At 43.4% G+C, this 23,123-nt stretch overlaps 1 protein-coding gene across 2 annotated transcripts in view; it reads right to left on the bottom strand.

Annotated features, from left to right (window-relative positions):
• Window positions 1-396: 396 nt before the first annotated feature.
• The window catches only part of ASAH1 (N-acylsphingosine amidohydrolase 1), a 36,213-nt gene continuing 13,486 nt past the window's right edge, over window positions 397-23,123 (bottom strand). Inside the window, exons 1-13 of one of the 2 annotated variants that reach the window (XM_054990465.1) lie at window positions 22,210-22,264; window positions 18,435-18,525; window positions 15,838-15,924; window positions 13,172-13,250; window positions 7,808-7,882; window positions 7,652-7,697; window positions 6,097-6,241; window positions 5,034-5,088; window positions 4,437-4,518; window positions 3,134-3,265; window positions 2,675-2,798; window positions 1,844-1,900; window positions 397-1,255 (exon numbers count right to left, since the gene is read on the bottom strand). In XM_054990465.1, the coding sequence (XP_054846440.1) occupies window positions 1,166-1,255; window positions 1,844-1,900; window positions 2,675-2,798; window positions 3,134-3,265; window positions 4,437-4,518; window positions 5,034-5,088; window positions 6,097-6,241; window positions 7,652-7,697; window positions 7,808-7,882; window positions 13,172-13,250; window positions 15,838-15,891 (939 nt within the window). In that variant the 5' untranslated portion in view covers window positions 15,892-15,924; window positions 18,435-18,525; window positions 22,210-22,264 and the 3' untranslated portion in view covers window positions 397-1,165. Of the gene's footprint in view, window positions 1,256-1,843; window positions 1,901-2,674; window positions 2,799-3,133; window positions 3,266-4,436; window positions 4,519-5,033; window positions 5,089-6,096; window positions 6,242-7,651; window positions 7,698-7,807; window positions 7,883-13,171; window positions 13,251-15,837; window positions 15,925-18,434; window positions 18,526-22,209; window positions 22,265-23,123 lie in introns of those variants that run through there. The other variant, XM_054990464.1, reaches the window with a different exon arrangement.

Below are 23,123 nucleotides of genomic sequence, written 5' to 3'. Positions count from 1 at the left end.
TTTAGCACAATTCTTCAAATCTAATTAAGGCATGTGAGCATACATCAACTTTTAAAAACTCCCGGCACATACCAGGAAAAACTAGGACAGTCTACACTTAATTCCAGGTACCACTGACTCACTAGGGAATGTGCGAAACATCTCTTTCATATGATATAGAGATGTTCAGGGGAGCAGGAAGTGCAGCTATGCTGTATTTCCTGTATTGTCTTGCTCATCGTGCATAAAACACCCCATCCCTTTAGATACTTGCAAGTTGCTTGATCTCATCTGCAGATATGAAGCAAGGTGGATGGGAAGGACAGGCAAAGAAATGCAATAATTGAGGTTCATCTTCCTTTGCTGTTTCACGTTCTTCAAGAAACTGAATATTGCTCAGGTAAGAACAGACTGAAAGACATTTCCTCCATATATTTTTTAATTGTACAGTGAAATTCAAGAACACATGAAAAGGTGCATTCATAAACATATTAAGTGGCAGCATTGAACCCATCTGAGCCGGCTGGCCCCAACTGAGAAATCTCGTGATAACCTAACAGCAGCCTATTGTGATCTCTTCAGGGCACCCCATCCGAGCCGGCTTGTCCCTATTGTTCAAGCAGCACCAACTTCACATAACTTTCGTTCCTGTAGGTTTTGGATACAGCATTCCACCTGTTTTACTGGGACAGTTTGCACCACTGCCAACTGCCACTCGAGGAGCTAACGTTTTGCCTGTTCTGATTTTACCACCATTTCGCCAAAATTTGTGTATGATCCCCACCAGCACATCTCAGTTTATGGATGCCCTACCATACCACCATCCCATGAGCCACCTGTAGGGGTTTTTTTCCCATGAAGAAAATCGGGATTTTTACTCACAAATCCACAGCCACCTCCACGGAATGAGAACAGTTGTGGTAGCATGAAAATTAGAGACCCAAAGGCAGTAATTTTGTTTTGATCACAGAAAGCAGACACTTGAAAGAAAAAGTGACAGGACATTAAGTGCTGAACTGTAAGCAGTTAATGAAGCAGGATGTTCCATTCCTGGGAGGAGCCCAAGTGCTACAGCGGGCCAACAAGGCTCATGGAAGCCTCCCCAGGCTAAGGAGGTTCTTGGCAGAAGCTCAGTTGTCATCTCGTTCACCCAGGTGTGCAGTCATTCCTCTGGGCTGCTCAGTCTTCACCACGGACTACACGGATCTGGACAGTTCCTCAAGTAAGTCTCTATATGGCCTTCATGAACCTCCATTAATGTTGTAGAGACGGTCAACTAAGAAGAAGACAAGGAAAAACCGTATGATTTAAATGTTAGTCATCATTTCCTTCCAGATTAAAGTACTGTTTCAGATCTGTCAATACAGTAAAACAAACTGATTACTTTCAAAAACAAACACAAGTCATTACAGACAAATGTTGTACCTTAGCAAAGCCAAACATAAAACACATACACAGTGCTTTCACTCTGGTGCGGTATAGGAAAGAACAGCAGCACATAATCGTATTCACCTAAATGAATAAATTCAGTTCGGAGGGTCTCCCATTTTTTAAAGGGCAGGAGAAGCACATGGTTCTTTGCAACTGGAGGGGCGCTATTCTACTGGTTCGAAGTTTCAAGAAGTTGAAAACAATCCTCTCCTCCCCCCCCCCCCCCCCGGAAGCAGGGCAGATAGTCTCTGTAATCTGCTAGATTTAGAGGGTCAAAATAGTTCTCTGCTGTAGGAGTGAAAACCATGACATTTTCAGATTGCTGTATGTAACTAAAGGAAAAACGTTTCAATAAATGTTATGGGAGAAATTCAAATCAGGCTTTTCCGGCTGTACAACATGTCAAACAATTTACAAGTGGGGGGAAAATTACCTTATTAAGGATAGGCTTTGTGGAGAGAACATTGTACAGAGCTGGTAGTGAGACATTCTGGGGGTGGAAAAAGAATGTAGACTGAAATTAGTTGGCGACCGTAACAACAACAACAAAAATAGGTAGTGATTTCTGTACTAATCTTGCTCCTGTATTGTTCCTAAAATAAGAGCCCCTCCAATATCCCGTGAGACTGGGTTTCCTCCTGCAAAATTACACCTCAGAGGAGATGAGCTTATGCTTGCACGAACTGTAATCTGTCTCCAAAAGCCTAGGTGAAAATAACTATAGAGAAAGCTGCCCAGTCAGCATTGCAAACTTCTTCTACATATGGAAGTTATCAGAAGTTAGGTATCACAGTACTTCAGCCTTCATGACGGATGTCCTTCCGAAGGACCAGCCACATTCGGAATCGCTGAAATTAACTGGCTTAGAGGGCAACCCTAAACTGAATGACACCCTTCCAAGTCTACTGGAGGCAGGGCTTTTTTTCAGGGGGAACGGAGTTCCAGAACCTCTTGAAAATGGTCACAGGGCTGGTGGCCCCGCCCCCTGATCTCCGGACAAAAGGGAGTTTAGATTGCACTCCGCACTGCTGAGCGGAGCGGAGGTCAATCTAAACTCCCCTCTGTCTGGAGATCAGGGGGTGGGGCCACCAGCCATGTGACCATTTTGCAGAGGGCAACCCACAGAGTTCCACCACCTCTTTTCCCAGAAAAAAAGTCCTGACTAGAGGCAATGGCTTAGAAAGTGGTAAGTGTCTAGGGTTGCACTGCTAGAAAAATAATGAAGGAATCTCAAAGGGACTCTTTTTATGTTCCACGAATCTACCTGTTGCATTGTTCGGTTCATGCACTTCGTTGCTGGAGTCCTCCGGTCATCCACAACTAATGGAACCTTCCAGCGATCGTAATTCGTTTCTAGCACATACCAGGTACCTTTACTTGAATTCAGGCTTGAAAGAAGGATAAACGTTAGTATCCATTTTCTATCAAATAATTTTTTATTTCAAATATATTACCAACAGAACTCAGCTACCTAAAGTAAGATATCCCCACAGGTTTCAATGGTATTAACAGCCAGGATCCATTTTTTAAAATAATGTTTTTTTTGTGAAACTGACCAAAGCCACAAAAGTAGAGAGAATCTACCCTCAAAACCCTTGCAGAGAGATTAGTGATGCAGCCCAGTATGTGAATGAACACCAGTTTGTCCGGCAAGCCTGATGACACACAAGCACATCTATTGTGTGGGCAGTGAGATATAGCTTTAATATCAAAGCATACTTACTTCCAAACATCTAGGGCAGCAGTTCGGGAACGTGTAATCACACATCCCTGTCCAGATTTGTTTCCTCCCAATATGAAATAAGCCGGAGCCAGTAGTCTCGTGTTGGCCAGTTTATCCTTTGCCTCTTCGTAGCTAAAGGCAACAAAAACAATGACATGAACCCAACCACATACAACAGGAAAATGTGAAGCCAATCCCTCCAATACTCAGTGCTCAGCAACCTCCAGCTAGTTTAGAGATGTGCTCTGTGGACCAGTGTACAAGAGCAAACGCTGACGATCCTAGGCCAGAGAAAACAAAGATATGTCATCTCATCGCTCCCAGCAGCAGCTGAAGACAGGCAAGGAGAAGCTGAGTATCTCCTCTATCGAGGAAAGCTTCAAGGAGGGCAGACAGACCACAGGAGACCATCTGAAAGGTATGAGGCATTCCGAGCAGTGGCTTCTCCGTATATTATGATACTTACTTTCAGGGCTTTTTTTCTGGGAAAAGAGGTGGTAGAACTCAGTGGGTTGCCCTTGGAGAAAATGGTCACATGGCTGGTGGCCCCGCCCCCTGATCTCCAGATAGAGGGGAGTTGAGATTTCCCTACGCGCCGCTTGGCGGCGCGTAGGGCAATCTCAACTCCCCTCTGTCTGGAGATCAGGGGGCGGGGCCACCAGCCACGTGACCATTTTCAAGAGGTTCCGGAACTCCGTTCCACTGTGTTCCTGCTGAAAAAAAGCCCTGCTTACTTTGCTGCCACATACTATATCAACTCATATTCAAGGTTAAAGGTTGCTATACCATCCAGAGTGAGAGGTCTTCCCCATCTGTTTCTTGTTTGCAACCATTGAGCCTACAGCAGATGAAAATGTTTCCCTGTTCCTGTCTTTCTCCCACCTACTCCCACCCCAGGAATAATACTAGCTGCTTGCTCCAAAGGTTCCTGCAAATCAGAGGAGCCACAGAGGGTCAGGAAGCTGGGATATAGGTAGTAGGGCATGAACCAAGAGACTCTAGCACATACAACTTGACAGATTAATAGCCAGAAAGTACATTTTGCTTCAAACGTGTCAAAATATTAATGTTAAGCAGTTCACAGGCTTGCAGGAGTTGAATTATTTTGTCCTTTAATAGAAGGCTTGATCTTTTCGGCACGCCCCATTTAACTGATCTATAATGAGTGTTAAAGGCCCTTAAGGAATGCTAGAGTCACTGGATCTGATAGTGGCATTACAAAAGTGTTAAAGAACTTAAAGCTGTTTGCGATGATGTTACATTCATATTTGTAGATAAAGCACTTCCGAATCTCAGATGTTACCTTGTACTATTTTCTAGGATTGTCCTAGTGAGGAAGCTCATCCACCAACCGTCCCTCTTGCCAAAGATCCACTCAAAGACTCCTGCAAGACACACAAGTTAGAAGAGCTTTAATATCACATAACCTCTCTGATGTAAAATCTTGCATCTTTTCCGCAGGTGGAAGGTTGTGTTATTTGCACTGACTCCCCTCCCCACCGGCAGACCTCTAATTCCCCGTCATGCTCCTGGGAACTCACAGGAAAAGCAGCATCAAGGGAGGCATGGAAGTCATACTTTGCTGATGGAAATCCTCCTGTCACCAGTAATTTTCCGGAGGATTCAAGCCATAATTTTCAATGGGGTTTGTGTGTGCAAATCAGACACCCAGTCCTTGTTAAGTTTACCTAGCATTTCAGAGGGACTTGTCTCCGAATAAATATGCTTAAGAGTGTAGTCCCTGTTGTATTCAACTGCTTCTTAGTGGCACAGACGTTATGCAACCTCCTGTGATTTCTTCCATTTATGTGCATCTCTTGCATAACTCATAGTGCTAATACAAGTCATTTAAGTTTATGCCTGATACTCTGTTCTCATATGGGTAAAAATGTTTACTTACCAATGTAGCCTCCATCAATACTGAAACGCTCATTCATGGTTAGAGTGAAAATGCCCTAAAATATAAGGTTATTAAATATAGGTTATACTTGCAAAGAAACAGATATCCAACAATTGGTCTTACTTTCTAATTCTGTACCATCTTGCATGAGACTATTTGAGTAAGAAGGTGTTCAAATGACTGAACTGTGGCTTATTCCTTTATATTTCATATACATACTTGTCTCTCTTATAGAAAAATCAAATTGCTCGACTACTTTCCAACCAGCTGGATCTAACATTTGGTACATGTGGAGACAAACGCCTCAGGAATCTCTAGAAAGAATCTCTGAAAGAACAGGACATTCCTAATCTTTTCTTCAAAATGGAAGGACTCAAAGTACGTGCCAGAATGATTACGATACTTCAAGTACAACAGGAAAGCTAAAATTTGACAAACACACAGATGAAGACATACTGTCTCTGCAGCAAACATCAGGAAAAAATTGAACATTTTTGCATTGAGCTGTCAACATTTGGGAAACGAAGTTCATAACAGGCCAACATTCTAGCACAAGGGAAGCCGAGCTGCCTGAAGGACAAAATGATGGGCTGTGGGAGCACTGTTGCCTCCTCAGCAGAACAGGGTGGGGCAAAAATATATTTTTTTGCTTGCAGAATACAAGCTCTGTTTACTCCTTTAACCATTTCCTCCCTCTTTCTTCTCATTGGAGTAGTCTTGTCACCAAAAATTGTAGGTGTACTAGTCAAGGGTCAATTCTCCTTATCTTTCAGCATATAGTTCATAGCAAGAGCAGCATCCTAACAATAGCCTTTTGGGAATCACTCTACTTATTACACGTTTCTCCCACACTTCCTCCAAGAAGTTCCATGTAGCACAGATCTTTTTCACCACCCAACTCAATTTTGTCCTCACAACCATCCTGTGAGGTAGATTAGAAACAACAAGTAGCCCCAGGTTGTTTGAAAGTACGAGGTTTGTATTTTAAGTCACCCTTGGCATTTTCTGGGAGCTATTTTGAGAAAAATAAATTGCAATCTTGTGTAAAACAAAGAGTTCTTACTGGTTTGATTCCAGATACCATTCCCACGTAGCCTGCCAAGTTTGACGACTTAAAGACTGTCTTATTGTTCCTCTGAAAATCCAGCGACACCATTAAGGGTTTCAATTTCTGTGTTAACGTCCAAGTGTTATTTTTTATATCCCACCTGCAAAAAAAATATTATGTCAGTACATATGGTGTCTGCATACTTAAGCCTGTTTAAAGATGTGGCTCTCTTACAGCAATGGAGACATGGACTACTTGCCAGGTGTTAGAAACCTTTTCATTTTTATGCATGAAAATTAAAAACTGGGCCATGTTTCTCTAAAACAAAAATATGCAAATAAAAACCTACTCCATACAAAACGAAATTCTTCATTAAGAAAAGCTGCCCATTATGATCTGTATAAATTATGCCCATTTATACTAGACATGGGGAGACGGGGTGGACTGGCCTTTTAAGTCAGCTCAGAAGTCTCCGGTAAACCCCTGTCCTGTAGTGCCACCGACAGTAAGCTGAACTAAGCGGCCCCAGAAGTGAACCGACACCTCTTGCTATCTTCACCATGGACCAAGTCCAAGCCAAGTGGACTCTACAGTGGTGCCTGCACAGCAAGGGCCACACAGCTCAGCTCACTCCAGGACGATTTTAATATCCTGGTCCCATCTTGAAGAGAAACACGAAATTATGCAAAACACTGCAGTCCAACCTTCGTATCACTGAAAATCCCATCCATCCACTCTTTGGCTTCAGAGATTTTACCAGATATTGCACAGATTATTCATGATGGCCATCGCTGCCCAAGCTAGTCATGATGGGGAAGCACAGCTTCCACCAAGAACAGCAGCCCCGTGTCTCCTCTTCTTTCTGTTAATAGTTCCTCACAGGGCTTTTTTTCAGGGGAAACGGAGTTCCGGAACCTCTTGAAAATGGTCACATGGCTGGTGGCCCCGCCCCCTGATCTCCAGACAGAGGGGAGTTGAGATTGCCCTACGCACTGCTCAGTGGTGCAGAGGGCAATCTCAACTCCCCTCTGTCTGGAGATCAGGGGGCGGGGCCACCAGCCATGTGACCATTTTCTCTGAGGGCAACCCACTGAGTTCCACCACCTCTTTCCCCAGAAAAAAAGCCCTGGTTCCTCACAATACAAAATATGCAGCACAACATCTTTACACTCAAGAGATCCTCAAGGCAGGAGTGCTGTTATTAGTGGTAGTTACACATCTGCTTTAACACCTAGTCCCAACCCCATTGTTCAAATAAATAGTGGACTATGTGCCCAATTCAATTCTACACTTCTTCCACCACCCTCTCTCCCATGCTTACATAGCAAAACCATTCCCCTCCAGTAATCTCCACATCCAGAACATGGAACAGAGATTAAACAGGGCATGTACATTAGTTTCTCTATACAAGCCCAAAGATGCCTCAAGGTTATCGAGGAGGCAAGTCTTTTATCTCTTTAATTACCGTAATTATAACCAGGAGGACCAGATTAATGAAGGGCTTGATTTATTGATTAAACTTGTAACAACAACAGCACCACCAACAAAAAATCACAGGAACATTACATACCCAAGAAAGAGGCCAAAATCAAGATTTCTGGCGTGATACAGCTTTCCTGATTTAGGAGCCGGAGTGGAGGAAGAAACAAAAAGATAATATTTATCAATAATAAAAATACCTTAAGAGTAAACCATCAAAAAAAATCAGTGGCTAAACAATACTTACCTGCTCTGTCTTCTGCTACTATCGAAGTGCACACTGTGAAGATTTCATAGAAGACATTGAATATCACAATGTCGCCTGAATTAAAAAAAGGAAGAGATTTCTTAATAAATGAACACAGTTTTCACTATTTAACACAGGAAAAAGCAGAGAGAAGTACATATCTTCAGAACATTACTTGGCTGTTTCCAGGGCTTTTTTTCAGCTGGAACGCAGTGGAAGAGTGTTCTGGCACCTCTTGAAAATGATCACATGGCCAGTGGCCCCGCCCCCTGATCTCCAGACAGAGGGGAGTTGAGATTGCCCTCCGCGCCAGCAATCTAAACTCCCCTCTGTCTGGAGATCAGGGGGCGGGGCCACCAGCCATGTGACCATTTTCGCTGAGAGTGATTTAAGCTTTAAAAAACTGCCCCCTTGTTCCAGCTGACTCAAAGTGACGTCATTGTGTGGTCCTGAGGTCCACCACCTCTTTTCCCAGAAAAAAAGCCCTGGCTGTTTCACTGTGGTCACTCCAAACTACACACCCGAACACCAGAAGGCAAAACACCGAAGAGAGCTTTGGACATTATATGGAAGGGCTAAAACTAAGACACTTGAGCAATTTGCACAACCTTTCCCCTCATTTTAAAATGCCAGCTTTTGCATCAATGTTGCCAGGACATTACTTAAAAGCAGAGAGGATATATGCAAGTTACTGGACCATGCTATTTTCACATCTGGGTATATCTGAAGCTACTTCCTCATTTTCGGTTCTGAACTAACATGGTAATAGCATCCTTCTCAATTATATACTAGAAACAAAGCTCATGGTGGGAAAAAATACAACAGGCTCTAGAAAGGGGAGAGTGGGCAGGCAGGCAGGCAGGCATTCCCTCCTCCTCCATCACTGATCCCAGCTGGTGAAGGAGGGGGGTGGGCATTGCCACCTGATCCAGACGTGATCTCAGCAACGTGAAGGGGTCGTGGGCTTTGCTACCTGCTCCACATCTGATACAGGCTGGGTAAAGAAGGGGCAGGCATTGCCACCTGCTCCACTCCTGATCCCAGCCGGGTGAAGGGGAAACTGGCATTGCCTTTTGCTCTGCACCTGATTATGGCTGGGTGAAGGGGGGCAGGAATTGCTGCCTGCTCCTGATCCCAGCTGGGTGAAGGGGGGTGGGCATTGCCATCTGTTCCCTACTGGGTGACGGGAGGAGTGAGCACTATCTCCTGCTCCTTGCCTTATCCCTACAGGCAAAGGCAGGAGGTGGGCTTTGCTACATGCTCCGCTCCTGATCCCAACTGGGTGAAGGGGGTGCGGGCATTGCCATCTTCTCTGCTCCTGATTCCGGCCGGTGGAAGGGGGGCAGAGATTGCTGCCTGCTTGGCACCTGATTCCGAGAGAGTGAAGATGGCGTAGGCACTGCCGCCTGCTCCGTGCTTTATTCCAGAAGGTTGAAGGAGGCGGGCATTGCGACCTGCTCCAATTCTCGCCCCGGCTGGGGGAAGGGAAGAAGGGAATTGCCTTCTACTCTGTGCCTGATCCCACCCAGGTGAAGGCACTGGGTGGGCATTGGCACCTGCTCCACTCCTGATCCAAGCTGGGTGAAGGGGGCGGGCATTGCCATCTGCTCTGCTCCTGATCCCACCTGGGAGAAGGGGGGTGGGCATTGCCACGTGCTCCACTCCTAATATCAACTGGGTTAAGGCAGAGAGTGGGCATAGCCACCTGCTCCGCTCCTAATACCAGCTGGGTGAAGGCGGGGGGTGGGCATAGCCACCTGCTCCACACCTACTGCCAGTTATGATAAGGTAGGGGTGGGCATTGCTACCTGCTTTGCTCCTAATACCCGCTGGGTTAAGGTAGGGGTGGGCATTACCACCTCCTCCGTTCCTGATCCCAGCTGGCTGAAGGGGGGGGCATTGCAACTTGCTCCACTCCTAATACTACCTGGATTAAGGTGGGAATGGGCACTGCCACCTGCTCTGCTCCTAATACCAGCTGGGTTAGGGTGGGGGTGGGCATTGCCACCTGTTACACTCCTAATATCCGGTGTTAAGTTGGGGGATGGGCACTGCCACCTGCTCCACTCATAATACCAGCTGGGTTAAAGCAGGGGCCCGGCATTGCCACCAGCTCCGCTCCTAATATCAGCTGGGTTAAGGTCGGGGTGGGCATTACCACCTGCTCCGCACCTAATACCAGCTGGGTTAAGTCATGGGGAGGGCATTGCCATCTGCTCCACTCCTGTTCCCTGCCTGGGTTTCCCACCACAGCATGTTTTCTGGAGCGATATGGTGAGTTATCTGGGCTTTCCTCTGCAGCAGCGCCCTCTGGTGGTGCACCACAGTATAAAGTGAGTTGTCTGAAACACGCTTACTCAATTATATAGTAAGAAGATAGGAAACAGATAACCTGCATCTCGAAAAAGCTTTAATATGGGGATAGGCCTGCAGGCTAAGAGAAGGCCTGTCTCAGATATCTGCTCACAGAAGCAGGTTCTGTGCAGGTGCAAAATCACTGCCCATGCACATGGGTTTTCTGTTGTGGCCACCACCTTATAGAATTGCCAGCCTGATGAGGTCAAAAGGCTCCCAACATCTGTCATTTCGCAAGCTGTGCAAAACTAAATTGTTCAGGAGGGCTTTGGGAAAGGTTTAGGGTCTGGGGGCCATATTAACGAGTCCTGTTGCTGTATTATCATCCTTACCTTATGATTTCTGCATCTTTTCATGAGTCATGTTAATGCTTAACCTTTGTTTCATATTTCTGCAACCCAAACTGGACTGCTTTGTTTACTGGATGTTCACTGTTTGTGACCCCACACTATGCAACCCGTCTGGCGTCTCAGCATGAAAAGGAGTCTATGACTATCATAAATAAATTTACGCCTGAAAAGAGTGGAGGCCATACAAGAATCTGAGTACTGCTCCCAACTATACTGCATTGCCATTCACACCCAGGAGAAACAGTACCTCATCATGTCCTCCAAATGAATCAAATTATGTTCCACACATGCAGTTTCAGCCACGTGTCTGAAGCATTCCTGGATACCAAAGTTCCAGGTACATATCAAAACCCCAGTGTGGATTGCCAAAACGTCTAAAATAAACTGCAGCAGCAGCAGCACTTTTAATGAATATATACTGAGTTGGAGCCAACCAGCTTGCTTAGCAGGTGAAAAGGGGAGGAGGGATTCCCCTTTGATTTCCAAGACGGTTATGCTGGGGTCATGGAGTCTGCATAGACAGAAACCATGTGGGATGCCAGTTTCAGTAAGGAGAAGAATTGGGTGAGAGTCAGCCAAAAAGCTGGATGGATCCAACCCAACGTTCTCCTGGTTCTGTTCTGCGGTCAACAAAGAATATTTTAACTGCTTAAAACAGCCACAATATATTAAAACAACATTACACAGTGTGAGAACAGTAAAACCATGAAGCGCCTGAACCTCCATGAATTCGTTCTTAAGTTTATAGGCCTGGACAGCAAATCTGACTGTTCTCAATATAGTATTATCAGAAAGGAACAACTTTATCAAATCAAAGCCTTGAGTCCACAATTCCCCAAGCTTCTTCCTTGGCAAACCATAGATGGGTCAGCACAATAATCAGCGGCCGACCTCTTGAGTTCCAGCCACCTGTGCACCAACAGGGCTCCAGTGATACCTGCTAACAATTCTTTTTTTAAAAGTGGTACTGTAAGGCAAGCCAGTATTTTACTTCCCCTTTAAGGGTTAATGTGTGACGTAATGGGCCCAGTTTCTTTTGCAACTGTCATTAATTAAGTGTTCTGGCTTGGCCGGTTTCTTATCCGCTCAAAGATGTTAGCTCATGAGAGTATTTGTTAGCACTGGGAGAGGGAACATCTGGAGTGGTGATATAAGGTGCTGGAATATTCTTTGGAAAGCTTGTTTCTATTGGAGGGGGCCACCATTTGACTTGGGGTGTAGGGAACTATAACTGTAGTGCTGCCCTAGAGGTGGAAGGTTCCAGCGATCTCAGAGGTAGGTCTCAATCTGTGCTCGAAAGATCAGCAGCTACAGACTGTGCTACACTGAGGTCTGCGCTTAGATTTAAGTTGGCACCATTTGGAGGCTTTTGGAAAGTCTGAGATAGTATAAAGCTAGCTTTATTGTTTTGTCTGTGTGACTTTTGGTATCTGTTGACTGTAGGTTGCAGGGCTTTTTTTCTGAGAAAAGAGGTGGCGGAACTCAGTGGGTTGCCCTCGGAGAAAATGGTCACATGGCCGGTGGCCTCGCCCCCTGATCTCCAGACAGAGGGGAGCTGAGATTGCCCTCCATGCCGCTCAGCGGCGTGGAGGGCAATCTCAACTCCCCTCTGTCTGGAGATCAGGGGCCGGGGCCACCAGCCATGTGACCATTTTCCAGAGGTTCCGGAACTCCGTTCCCCCACGTTCCCCCTGAAAAAAAGCCCTGGTAGTTCGTATTAGTTTGTTTTAATAAAACTATATCCAATATTTTTTACATTATTAGTCTGGTTGCTTGTGTACTTACACCCTGGGGGAACTCTTGGGTCAACCTGTGTAGTTCTTTGACAGATACCTTCCTAAAAACTGACTGGCATAGGTCAGACCCATACAGTTCTTTGATTACACCATATGAAAAAGATGATTTCAGCTGAATTAAAGAGTCTCTAGCCCCAGACATGTTTTGACAGCTATATATAAAACAGAAGCATACAGGCCTAATATATTCCATGCCTTCTAATAATAATATACATACCGCCACTCCTTTGACTTTTGAGATTCCTTCTCACTTGTCTTATTCCTCATATTAATAACACCACAGGATCTAATCCAAGCTCTTAATGAGATACCAGTCAGCTATGATTAACAGCAATGCTGGTCATATAACCCGATTCTTACTAACAGATAATAGGCAACCTACTGTCTAATCATTTAGTTAATTTAGAATGATGTACGAACACAATACAGCCCGTGTACTGATGCAGACCATTGATCCATCAAGGTCAGGATTTGCCTATGCAGACTGGAAGCAGCTCTCCAGAGACTTACGTGCATCACCCCCCACCTGATCCTTTTAACGGGAAATGCTGGGATCGGAACCTGGGACGTTTTGCATTCCCAAGCAGATGTTCTATCATTGCCCTTCCCAAAAGAAAAGTAAAGTAGGCAACCAACATGAAACTAAACATCACCCCCAAAAGCAGCCAACGTAAAGATGGAATGCTTTACAAAACTCTCAGAAGTTTATTTTGAGCTAAGTCCACACTTCTTCAGTTCAATGAACTCCCCACATATTAGCCAAGACCTACAAGCTCATTTAGGACTGGGGCAATATAGATATATAGCAATATATTTACGTAGTGCAATTTTAAAGTCAGGCATTATCATAAAATGAAAATTACCTAAAACAGCTCCAGTTGCATCAGCGATGCCTTTGATCTCTTCGTTGAAAGGATAAGGAAGGGTAGACCCTAACCATGCCTAGAAGGAGAACATGCGTTTTAACATTTCAAAAGGTTAATCTCTCGTCTGCTTCTTCTGTTTCTGTCTAATTTTCTGTTTCTAATTTCTTCAAGCTCTTGTGATTTGAGTAACTGTAAGCAAAACATATTACAGAAGCTTGAGGCCATTTCAGATGTTACCAGGGCTTTTTTCCTGGGAAAAGAGGTGGTGGAACTCAGTGGGTTGCCCTCGGAGAAAGTGGTCACATGGCTGGTGGCCCCACCCCCTGATCTCCAGACAGAGGGGAGCTGAGATTGCCCTCCATGCTGCTCAGCGGCGTGGAGGGCAATCTCAACTCCCCTCTGTCTGGAGATCAGGGGGCGGGGCCACCAGCCATGTGACCATTTTCAAGAGGTTCCGGAACTCCGTTCCGCCACATTCCCCCTGAAAAAAAGCCCTGGATGTTACCCATGAAGCCAAGTTTGTCAATGATAAGCACGGCTTCCCAATGACTGTACCTGTATGACACAAGAATCATCATCTTCACTTAGAATGGACATCTAAAACAGGGGTCCCCAACACAGTGCTCATCACCCACCAAATGTTATGCAGAAAGCAGGCAGGGCTGGTGGGACTTGTTGTTTTTTTAGCGTTTAAGCAGAAAGCGGTTTTATGTAAAGTACTTTGCTTATGCAAATAACAGAGTGATATTCTAAACACACAGTGGGGCTTGATTCCAACTGAATATAATTGGGCTGCACAGCTAACATGCTTAATGCGCCCAACTGGGACTTCTATCGAAGTCATCACATCTTCCTCGTTTTAATGTATTTTTATAATTCAGGTGGGAGTTGATAATAACATTAGTACATCACATTTTGCTCACTTTTCAAAAATCATTTATGGTGCTATCAAAATCTGGTCTAATCTCTATTACTGCACACATGTGCAAGGAGAACTAGCCCTTCAGCATCCATTGTTGTTGTTACAAGTGCAGGTTAAAAATGGCTGGGCTCATGTGAGAAGGGATCATGTAAAGAGATACCTCAGGCAAGGAAAAGAAGTTTTTTTTCCCTTTTGCACGAATGTGTTAGACTGCCTGCAAAATGAAGATAATGCCAGATGAAGGTTTCTTGAAATGAAATCCTGCCTTCAAGTCATAGCTGGCTTACAGCAACTCCTGGAGGGGTTTTCATGACAAGAGACTAACAGAAGTGGTTTGCCATTGCCTGCCTCTGCAACCCTGGTCTTCGCTGGAGGTCTCCCAGCTTCTGAGATCTGAAGAGACCAGGGCTCTCCTAGACCATCCAGGTCAGGGTGAGGGTTTCTTAGCTAGCTTGATATATTGTGTGTATACAAGAAAATACTTTTAAAAGCACCCCATTAAAAGAACTTCTGCCTTAATATTCAGATCCAGTAGCACCTTGAAAACCAACTACAATTCCAGAGTATGAACTTTCAAGAGTCAAAGCTCCCTTTGTCATATAGCTTTGACTCTTGAAAGCTCATATCCTAGAAATCTAGTTGGTCTTTAAGGAGCTACTGGACTCAACTCTTGCTCTTCTGCTACACACATGAAACCACCTTAATGCTGGAAGTCTACTATCATAGTCAAGTATAACGTTACTTCCTAACATAGCACCCATCACCCTGGGTCAGAATTCCAAAGGTGCCCACAAGATGATATAAAATGTGATATAAAATGTGTAGGATTGGCTCTTGCTAGCTTTTCCAGTGCTACAAGAGGACAAAGGGCAATCTTGTCTAATTCCTACGCAGTTCAGGTCCTACAATCTCCCCAGCACAGCCATTTGAATGTCAAAAAGGAGCTCTTCTTCCATTGGGGCTTGGAGGATAATTTGAAATATGCAGTAAAAGGCATTCATTTAAGAAGATCTTAACTTTTACCTATAACATGCCTCTATTGACAAAAGGAGGTCACAGGTTGTATGGCATTTCACAACAGCGAAAGCTGTGGAATATAGTTCAAGGAGACTCTTCAGAGAGTCATTCCCCCTCTACAGCTTGTTTAAACAACTGGGGGCCAAGCTACACATGACGAATGACACTTGAATGGCAAGTGTATTTCTCCCTGTTCACTTGCCCTCCACTCAATCCACTTGCCGTTCAAGTGTCATTTGTCATGTGTAGCTTGGCCCTGAGCTGTATAGTGTGGAATCGGAGAAGGTGCAACAAAAGACCTGGAACCCTGAGGAAGAACTAGCAGCCAGCTACACAAGGCCCCATTGGCTTGTGAGTGTTCAAAATGGTTTCTTGGTTAACAGACAAGAAATTTAACCTCCCATCACCCTTTCTAAAAGGTAAAAATTCTGATATAGCCAAATGGTGTAAGATGGTCAACTCTCAAGGATTGGCCATAAGTAAGCTATGACTTGATGGAAATCTCCACCCCCCCCCCCCAATGTGTTTGACAAACTGTTTAACCCAGTTTGTCCAGAGAAGATCAGTGAAAAGGAAAGATCGCGTTTAAATTCAAGATGAAATTTAAGATGAAATTCAAGAGCTTGTTAGGAGGGGAGAGGCAGGTTATAAATGCTTCAAATAACTATTTAATAAATAAGTCACACATGATCACAAATTCCAGACCCTGGGAAAAAGTACTCACCATTTTTGTTTCCAACAAATGCACCAATTTGGCACTTGGGAAAAGCATAACCATTATGTTTTTGATATGCTCGACTAAGATCTTCAGCTACAGAGTTTTAAAAAAAAAAGCAGAGATTACTATTTTGTGGGGGTAATGAAATGCAAGAGGTAGAAACACAAATCCTACGCAAGTGTCTGAAGGAAGTTAATTAATGAGCATTCATACAATGTCAGAGGTCGAAACCAAATATTCCCCTCCTTCTGACCTTTTGAGAAGAAAAAGGCACTTCCCCTAATGAGATCCCCTATTGCTGCCTACCATTCCTGAACCTCAGCGCAGCTTTTTCAATGTTACGGGAGGGAAGAGATGTTGCAGAACAAAAGGAAAGGTCACAAAGATCAATTAAATTTAATAAGCCAGTGAAAGATCAGTTTTCTCATTCCGAGGTTCTAACAGCCATCTAAAAAATTGCTTCTGTAAGAGTGGAGAGGTTCTGGTCAAGGAAACCTGAGTCAGAACCCATCTCCCCCTCTGTCAATTGTCTTCTACCAGCAGAAGAAGACTTTTGTGCCTCTCCCACTTTGCCAGCCTGCCTCCTCTCGTAATTCAGCTGGGGATCTGCAGGCAGAGGCTTTGATTGCTGAAAGATTGCACTCCAGATTAGCTTTTAATGTTGCAGCCTTTACAGGCTTTGGTGGGTAGCAACAAGCGCTTGAAGGAAAGCCAGATACCCCAGCTTTGGAATGTTCACAAAAGACCGACATCCACACCTCACAACAAGGCCTTGACAAACCAAGAAAAATATTTACAATGCTCAAATCTAAGCACATTTGCTTTAATGAAAGTCTGCCTTTACCCATGAGACATTCTTTTAAGAAATCTAGCTATTCAGGCCTATTAACTAAGGAATGAGGCCTTAAAAAGGAAAAGCAACATGAACTGAACATAGTTTTCAATTAAAGAATTTAAAATATGTATACCTAGCCTAGAATATCATTGGAAACTCTAAAAAGACCAACCTCTATAGGTGGATTAAATCTACCAGATTTAAAAACCTATTTTGAGGCTACCCACTTAAAAAACACAATTGTGATAGCAAATGAGTCATTATTGCCTGAATGGAAAAATATAGAACAAACTTATTTAGAAGAAAGACTCTTAAGTGAATCCTTACGGAATAAGAGTAATGAATGTCCACCAAATTTACAGCTTAACCCTTTTTTAAAGAGTGATATAAAGGTTTGGGATAAACTTATAAGCAAACTAATTCAGCCACAGTCTTTAGTTTCACCCTTTGTGGGGCAGTTTTGGTTCCCCCCAGCTCTCAGCATGCACTCATATAAGTGGTGGAGGCTCAATAACAAAACAAGAATAATAGATGTTTTTGATAAAGGAAAATTTCAAGAAAAAATGACTTTAGAAAGAAATACAAGCTCAGGCATCCCTTGGTTTGAATATTTGCAGGTAAAGCACCTCATAGAATCATCAAAATTTAAAGATTCAACAGCCAAACCATTAACAAATTTTGAAAAGATCTTGAAAGATAGACCAGTTAGACAGAAAGGATTACTGTCTAAAATCTATCTAATTCTATTAGAAGAAAAACATAATCATAAGATTCTTCCATACCAAAAAGTCTGGGCTAGAGAGTGCAACCTGGACCCTTCAAATAATACATGGAATATAATTTGGACATCACATGTCTTTCAAACAAATATAGTAAACATAAAAATGCAAACCCTAAAACTTATTTCTCGTTGGTATATGACACCGGTTAAACTGAATCACATCAATCCTCCCCATCCAGCTAACTGCTGGAAACAATGCGGTGATCTGGGCTCATATATCCATTGCTGGTGAGGCTGCAGACACATTAGCTCATTTTGGGACAAAATAATAAAAGAAATTCAGGAGATAACAGGATACGTGATCCCAAAACCTCCAGAGATAATCCTTTTAAATCTTCGGGAAAATCCAGAGATCCCAACAGCTCGCCTAAATCTTATCTATTTACTTCTGGCATTAGCTAAATTAACAATAGCCTCATATTGGAGACAAAAATCTGCCCCATCAGTGGGCAGCTGGAAATCCCGTATCTGGGACCATTTTATTTTGCAGAAAATCTCTAACCAGCTGGCACAAAGGGATAATCCAAAATTTAAGTCATATTTTCTAGAAGAATGGCTCCCAGTTTTGGATTATTTGACCAAAGAAGAAAAATGGACATCAGCTAAGACAAAACAAGACCTCTATTATTCTTTAGCTTACCTTTAGACTTGTACACATCACTCATTCTCTTTGCAAAAATAGACTTTATATACTTTAGCTATAAAGTTCAAAAGCTAATTATTAGTTCTTACTTCCACTTTTTGTTGTTTGCTTGTTGGTAATGTGTTACGGTTTTATGAAGTTTTTATTGTTGTTTATTGTTACCAAAAAAACCTAAATAAATTACTATTGAAAAAAAATGTATACCTAGTTTCTCCTCAAGACAGATGCCTGAATTATCAATTATTACATTTCTGTCAGCACCAATTATATTCTTTTCCTTTAAAGACAAGACACAAAACCCAACTGGAAAATACCCTCTCCTCCCAACCCCTGAAGTTCAGTACCTCAGCTTGTTTCTCACGTGCCACCTGGGCCCATCTTTCATGAGGTGGCAAGTCAAGATTTATGACATACTTTGGAATGTTCCCTTTGTACCTGAAAAAGACAAATTTGACAAAATCCATCAAGTATCCTTTATATGTGAACCACTCACTATCTTTTAACTTTTTCCCATTTGGTGTTGGTTCTCCCCTAGTACTTAGAGTTGCCAGGTCCCTCCGGCAACTGGTGGGAGATAGGGGAGCAGGAACCTACCTTAGTATGTGCAAGTGTCATCCCCAACCAATGACGTCACTTCTGGCTTGACCCAGAAGCAGAGGTGCTGGGCTGGGGCAGATTCTTTAGCACTTGGCCAAAAACACTATTTTTTAATTGGCTATGTGCAAAAGAACCAGCCCTGCATGATGCTGTCATTTCTGGGTCACGCTAGAAGTGACATTCTCTGCGGATCATTTTTCTGGCTGCCTCCTCCCACCAGTCAACTGTGGATCAGTTTGCAGAGGCTGAAATCACTGGGAGACTCCCTACCGTAAGAGGGAATGCAAGTCAACTAGTACTCCATAATTTTTACAGGCAATTTGTTACTACTGCCCATCTTTTTGGCTTCTGTACAGTCTCACATTGGCACTGCGCATGCGCAAGCCAGCCGTGGAGAAGATTTCCTTCTTTCTAGAAGACTAGGAGCACCCCTGCCCCCTTTGGTGCTTTCCCGCCAAAAACATAACATGACCAGAAAGAAGGGTGCTGTCAGAAACCCTTGTCGAACTCAGGCTGAAGTAACATTTGTCCTCACCAAGTGTATGAAGCTGAATACTGGGCTGGGAAGCCTTTAGTAGCATGGTTGAGGTTTAGCTTCAACTTTCTTTCGTGAGCCACCCTTAAGGAACATGTAAGTGGCGCGGTTACCCAGCCAAGTCTAAGTAGGGGAAAGATCAGGGGTTTGCGCTTCCCTTAGAAAGAAACTGGCACACGAGGCTTATGGAGATTCAAATGGAAACAGGTGGTTTATTCACAAATAAGTAGAATAAGTAGGCATGTAGGCAGGTGTTTAAAACTACAGTAACTTAGAGGATTTTGTACTAATTACTTCACTAGTGTGAGGCACAAAACACTTGGTGTGGTTCTTAAGTTGCAGGCTTGGATGAGAAATGTTGGTATTATCAGACTTAAAGTTGTTAAAGTGAGTTCTGTCTGAGGCTGGCACTCCTCCTCAAGTTAGGTGCTCCAATTTTAACACATACACAGCACGATTTCCCCTCTTCTGCAGACCTCAGGGTACTCCACTGAGTCAAAACCCTTTTTTTGATACTGGGCAGGAGTTATAGTGTGCCAAAGGGGAGACTCCTTTCTACCCACTTCCCTGGCACACTACAATTCCCAGACAAGTGCACAGTATTACATCTGGGCCACAAAAATGGGAAGCACAAATACTGGATGGGGGATACACTTCTGGGCAGTAGTATATGTGAAAGGGATCTTGGGGTAACAGTGGACTGTAAACTAAATATGAGGAGTCAGTGTGATGTGGTGGCAAAAAAGGCTAATTCAATCTTGGGTTGAATCAAAGGGGCCATAGCGTCGAAATCGCAGGAAGTCATAGCCCCTCTCTATACTGCCTTGGTCCGGCCACACCTGGAGTATTGTGTGCAGTTCTGGAGGCCTCACTTCAAAAAGGATGTGGACAAAATCGAGAGGGTGCAGAGGAGAGTGACGAGGATGATCAGGGGTCTGGAGACTGAGCCCTACGAGGAAAGGCTGAGGGCCTTGGGAATGTTTAGTTTGGAGAAGAGGAGATTGAGGGGGGACATGATTGCTCTCTTTAAATATTTGAAAGGCTGTCATTTGGAGGAGGGCAGGGAGCTGTTCCAGTTGGCAGCAGAGGGTAAGATCTGAAGCAATGGGCTTAAATTACATGCACAAAGGTACCAGATGGATATTAGGAAAAACTTTTTTCACAGTCAGAATAGTTCAAAGGTGGAACCAGCTGCCTAGGGAGGTGGTGAGCTCCCCCTCACTGGCAGTTTTCAAGAAGAGGCTGGATGAATATTTGTCAGAGATGCTTTAGGCTGATCCTGCACTGGGCAGGGGGTTGGACTAGATGGTCTGTATGGCCCCTTCCAACTCTATGATTCTATGATTCTTTTGTCTATGCAAGAGTTAGTGCTGTCTGTCCCACTTTAGTCCAAGGACTAAAAGTGCTTCATGAACATAATGCTTTTTCCTTCCTTCTCCTTCCTTCCTCACACAGAGGACTCCAACTCTCCTCACTCTTCATTTTACTCCAACTGTCAACCTCTCAGCAGTCCATCAGCCACTGCCATTTCAGGCTAGCTACGAGGAGGGACAGGGACATGTCAGTCTTCCTCCCCTGTTTTCTGCTGTTTCAATGCTTGGCAATCCGAGCATTTTAAGCTGAATCAATCATAGTATGATTTAGCTATGATTAAGAGCCTCCATAACTTCCCCATGCGCAAGCAAATCTGTTTCAGTCCCATGACCAGGCTTGAAACCAGACTGGAAAGGAGCCAAACAATCCACTTCATGAATCCCTGACGTTCCCCTGCCCCTACTGGTTCAAATCACCTTGCTCAGGACTGGTCTATCTAAAACTGGATAGTACTTATTCAATGATCCTGGGCCCAAAGTAGCTTTCTTTAGGAGGGGATGTACCACCACCCACGTGAGACCACCCACGTGAGACCACCCCCTCTCTCAGGGAGTCATCTGCTGTCTCCCATACCCAGCAAACCAGGCCCTACAACAGATTTAAGCAGCCAGGAGGATTAAGGGTCATAAATGCAGGTGCTAAGTTCAAGCATTCCAGAATCGTGAGGAAAGTGAATTTAATGGACTAGAATATTTCCGGATGTCTTTCCTATTTTTATGTGATTGAACTGTATTTTTACTATCAAGAGTGAACACTGGGGTGAAGTACCCAGGCAGATAGCACATGCTGATGCCAATTACTGTGAAGTGCCTGCTATTTGAAATTTAGGGAAAGGATACCACATATTAGGTTATAGGTAGCAAGAAGTACCTATATTATTATTATGTATTATGCCATACCCATAGGCAAATAACAGAAATCTGTTCCTGAGTTAATCATGCAACAAGTAGCTGTAGAATGCCAGCTGAACTTTCCCCATGATCAGCGGGATGCATCGAGGACATGAAAAATAGTATTTTGCTTGCAAAGCACAAAATGTTGCCAAGACAATAAAATGTTCCAAAGGGATAAGCAATGCCGAGGCAAGATGATATCTGATAAGATAGTGAGAAGTATGCATATTTAATGATGTCCAGAATTGTTCAGCCAATGTGGGACCACTGGACAGGCAATTGCTGGAACCAATGTAGTACCAAGGTTGTAACATATAACTTATGCTAATTGACCCAAGGGTATAAATTCTTATGTTGGAGCATCGTAGCTCCGAAGAACCGGTCAGTTCAAGGAACTTTTTCCTGGTAGCTATGCTGTTCTTCCTTTGCTTATAAACAAATTAAAAGGCCTATGTTTATTTCCCTCAGTAGGTCTCCTGCGTATGCTTCTTTACCAATTGGGCTAAAACAAGATAAGGTACAAATTACGCACACCAAATCCTGTTCACATCCTCAAAGTGGACAAGCTGAAAGGCGGTCCACACAACAGGACAAATCGGCACCCTGGGACCATCCGATCCCATCACTGCTAATAAGAGTCCAAGTGGAATGGATACCCAAGATTTTACCCACAAAGTGATTGCAGCAGGCTTGGGAATGGATACCCAAGATTTTACCCACAAAGTGATTGCAGTGGTCTGCCTCCTCTTGTAGGCTGGAAACCAACAGGCCCCTCACCGCCTGGAAGAGTTCCACAGGTCTGTGCTATGCAGATGCAATGGTGGCAGAGAAATATTATTTGTTTGCACCAGGGTGAATAAAAATCAATGATTTAAAAAAAATTAAAAATCAGATTTTTTAAATTTAAATTGGTTTTTTTAAAATTTAAATCAGATTTTTTTTGATAAAATTTTTTTTTGAGGTTCAAAACATAACTGAAGGTTTATTTACAGACGGTTAAAATCAAAAGGCAGGTAGGCAAATGTTTTGAGGAAAAATCTATCTAAAGATAGTTAGCTATTTAAGATACATTATAGTCCATGAAATAAGGATTAGTTTTTAATTATGTAGCTGTATATTCATGCAATGTTTAAATTTTTTGGTAAACAAATTCCATTAATCCATTCACAATGTCATGCTCTTCCAGAGGTTTCTATAAGATTACTGGGCAATTTTTGTATCTAGAAGATATTATTAGTTCTCAAAACTGTGAATTTGTGTCTGCAGAGATCACGTCTCTTCTTCACAGCAAAAAGTTGAGCAAAAACAGAGTTGAGAAAAAGACCTTAATCCCATTGTTCCTTTTGTACACAGAACCAACCCCTTCCCTCTTAAGTTCTAAGTTTCAAAAAATTCAATGAATAGAAGATTGTTGGGAGTAGAATAGATCTGCACAAGAAGCTAAGTGCGAGGAGAAGTCTTTATGTCAAAAGCCATGATTTAAATCTAGTCTTACTAATGATTTAAATCGTGATTTCCACCCTGTTTTGCACCATCACAGCCATGGAGGAGGCTTTAAAATAAGCTCCAGCTCTAACAATCAGGATGACTGAGTAATTTCCTCATTCCAGAGGTTAACCAGGATATCTACTGGA

This window comes from Eublepharis macularius, chromosome 10 (assembly GCF_028583425.1).
Source record: "Eublepharis macularius isolate TG4126 chromosome 10, MPM_Emac_v1.0, whole genome shotgun sequence".
Classification (NCBI taxonomy): domain Eukaryota; kingdom Metazoa; phylum Chordata; class Lepidosauria; order Squamata; family Eublepharidae; genus Eublepharis; species Eublepharis macularius.
This window is presented reverse-complemented; position numbering and strand designations above follow the sequence as displayed.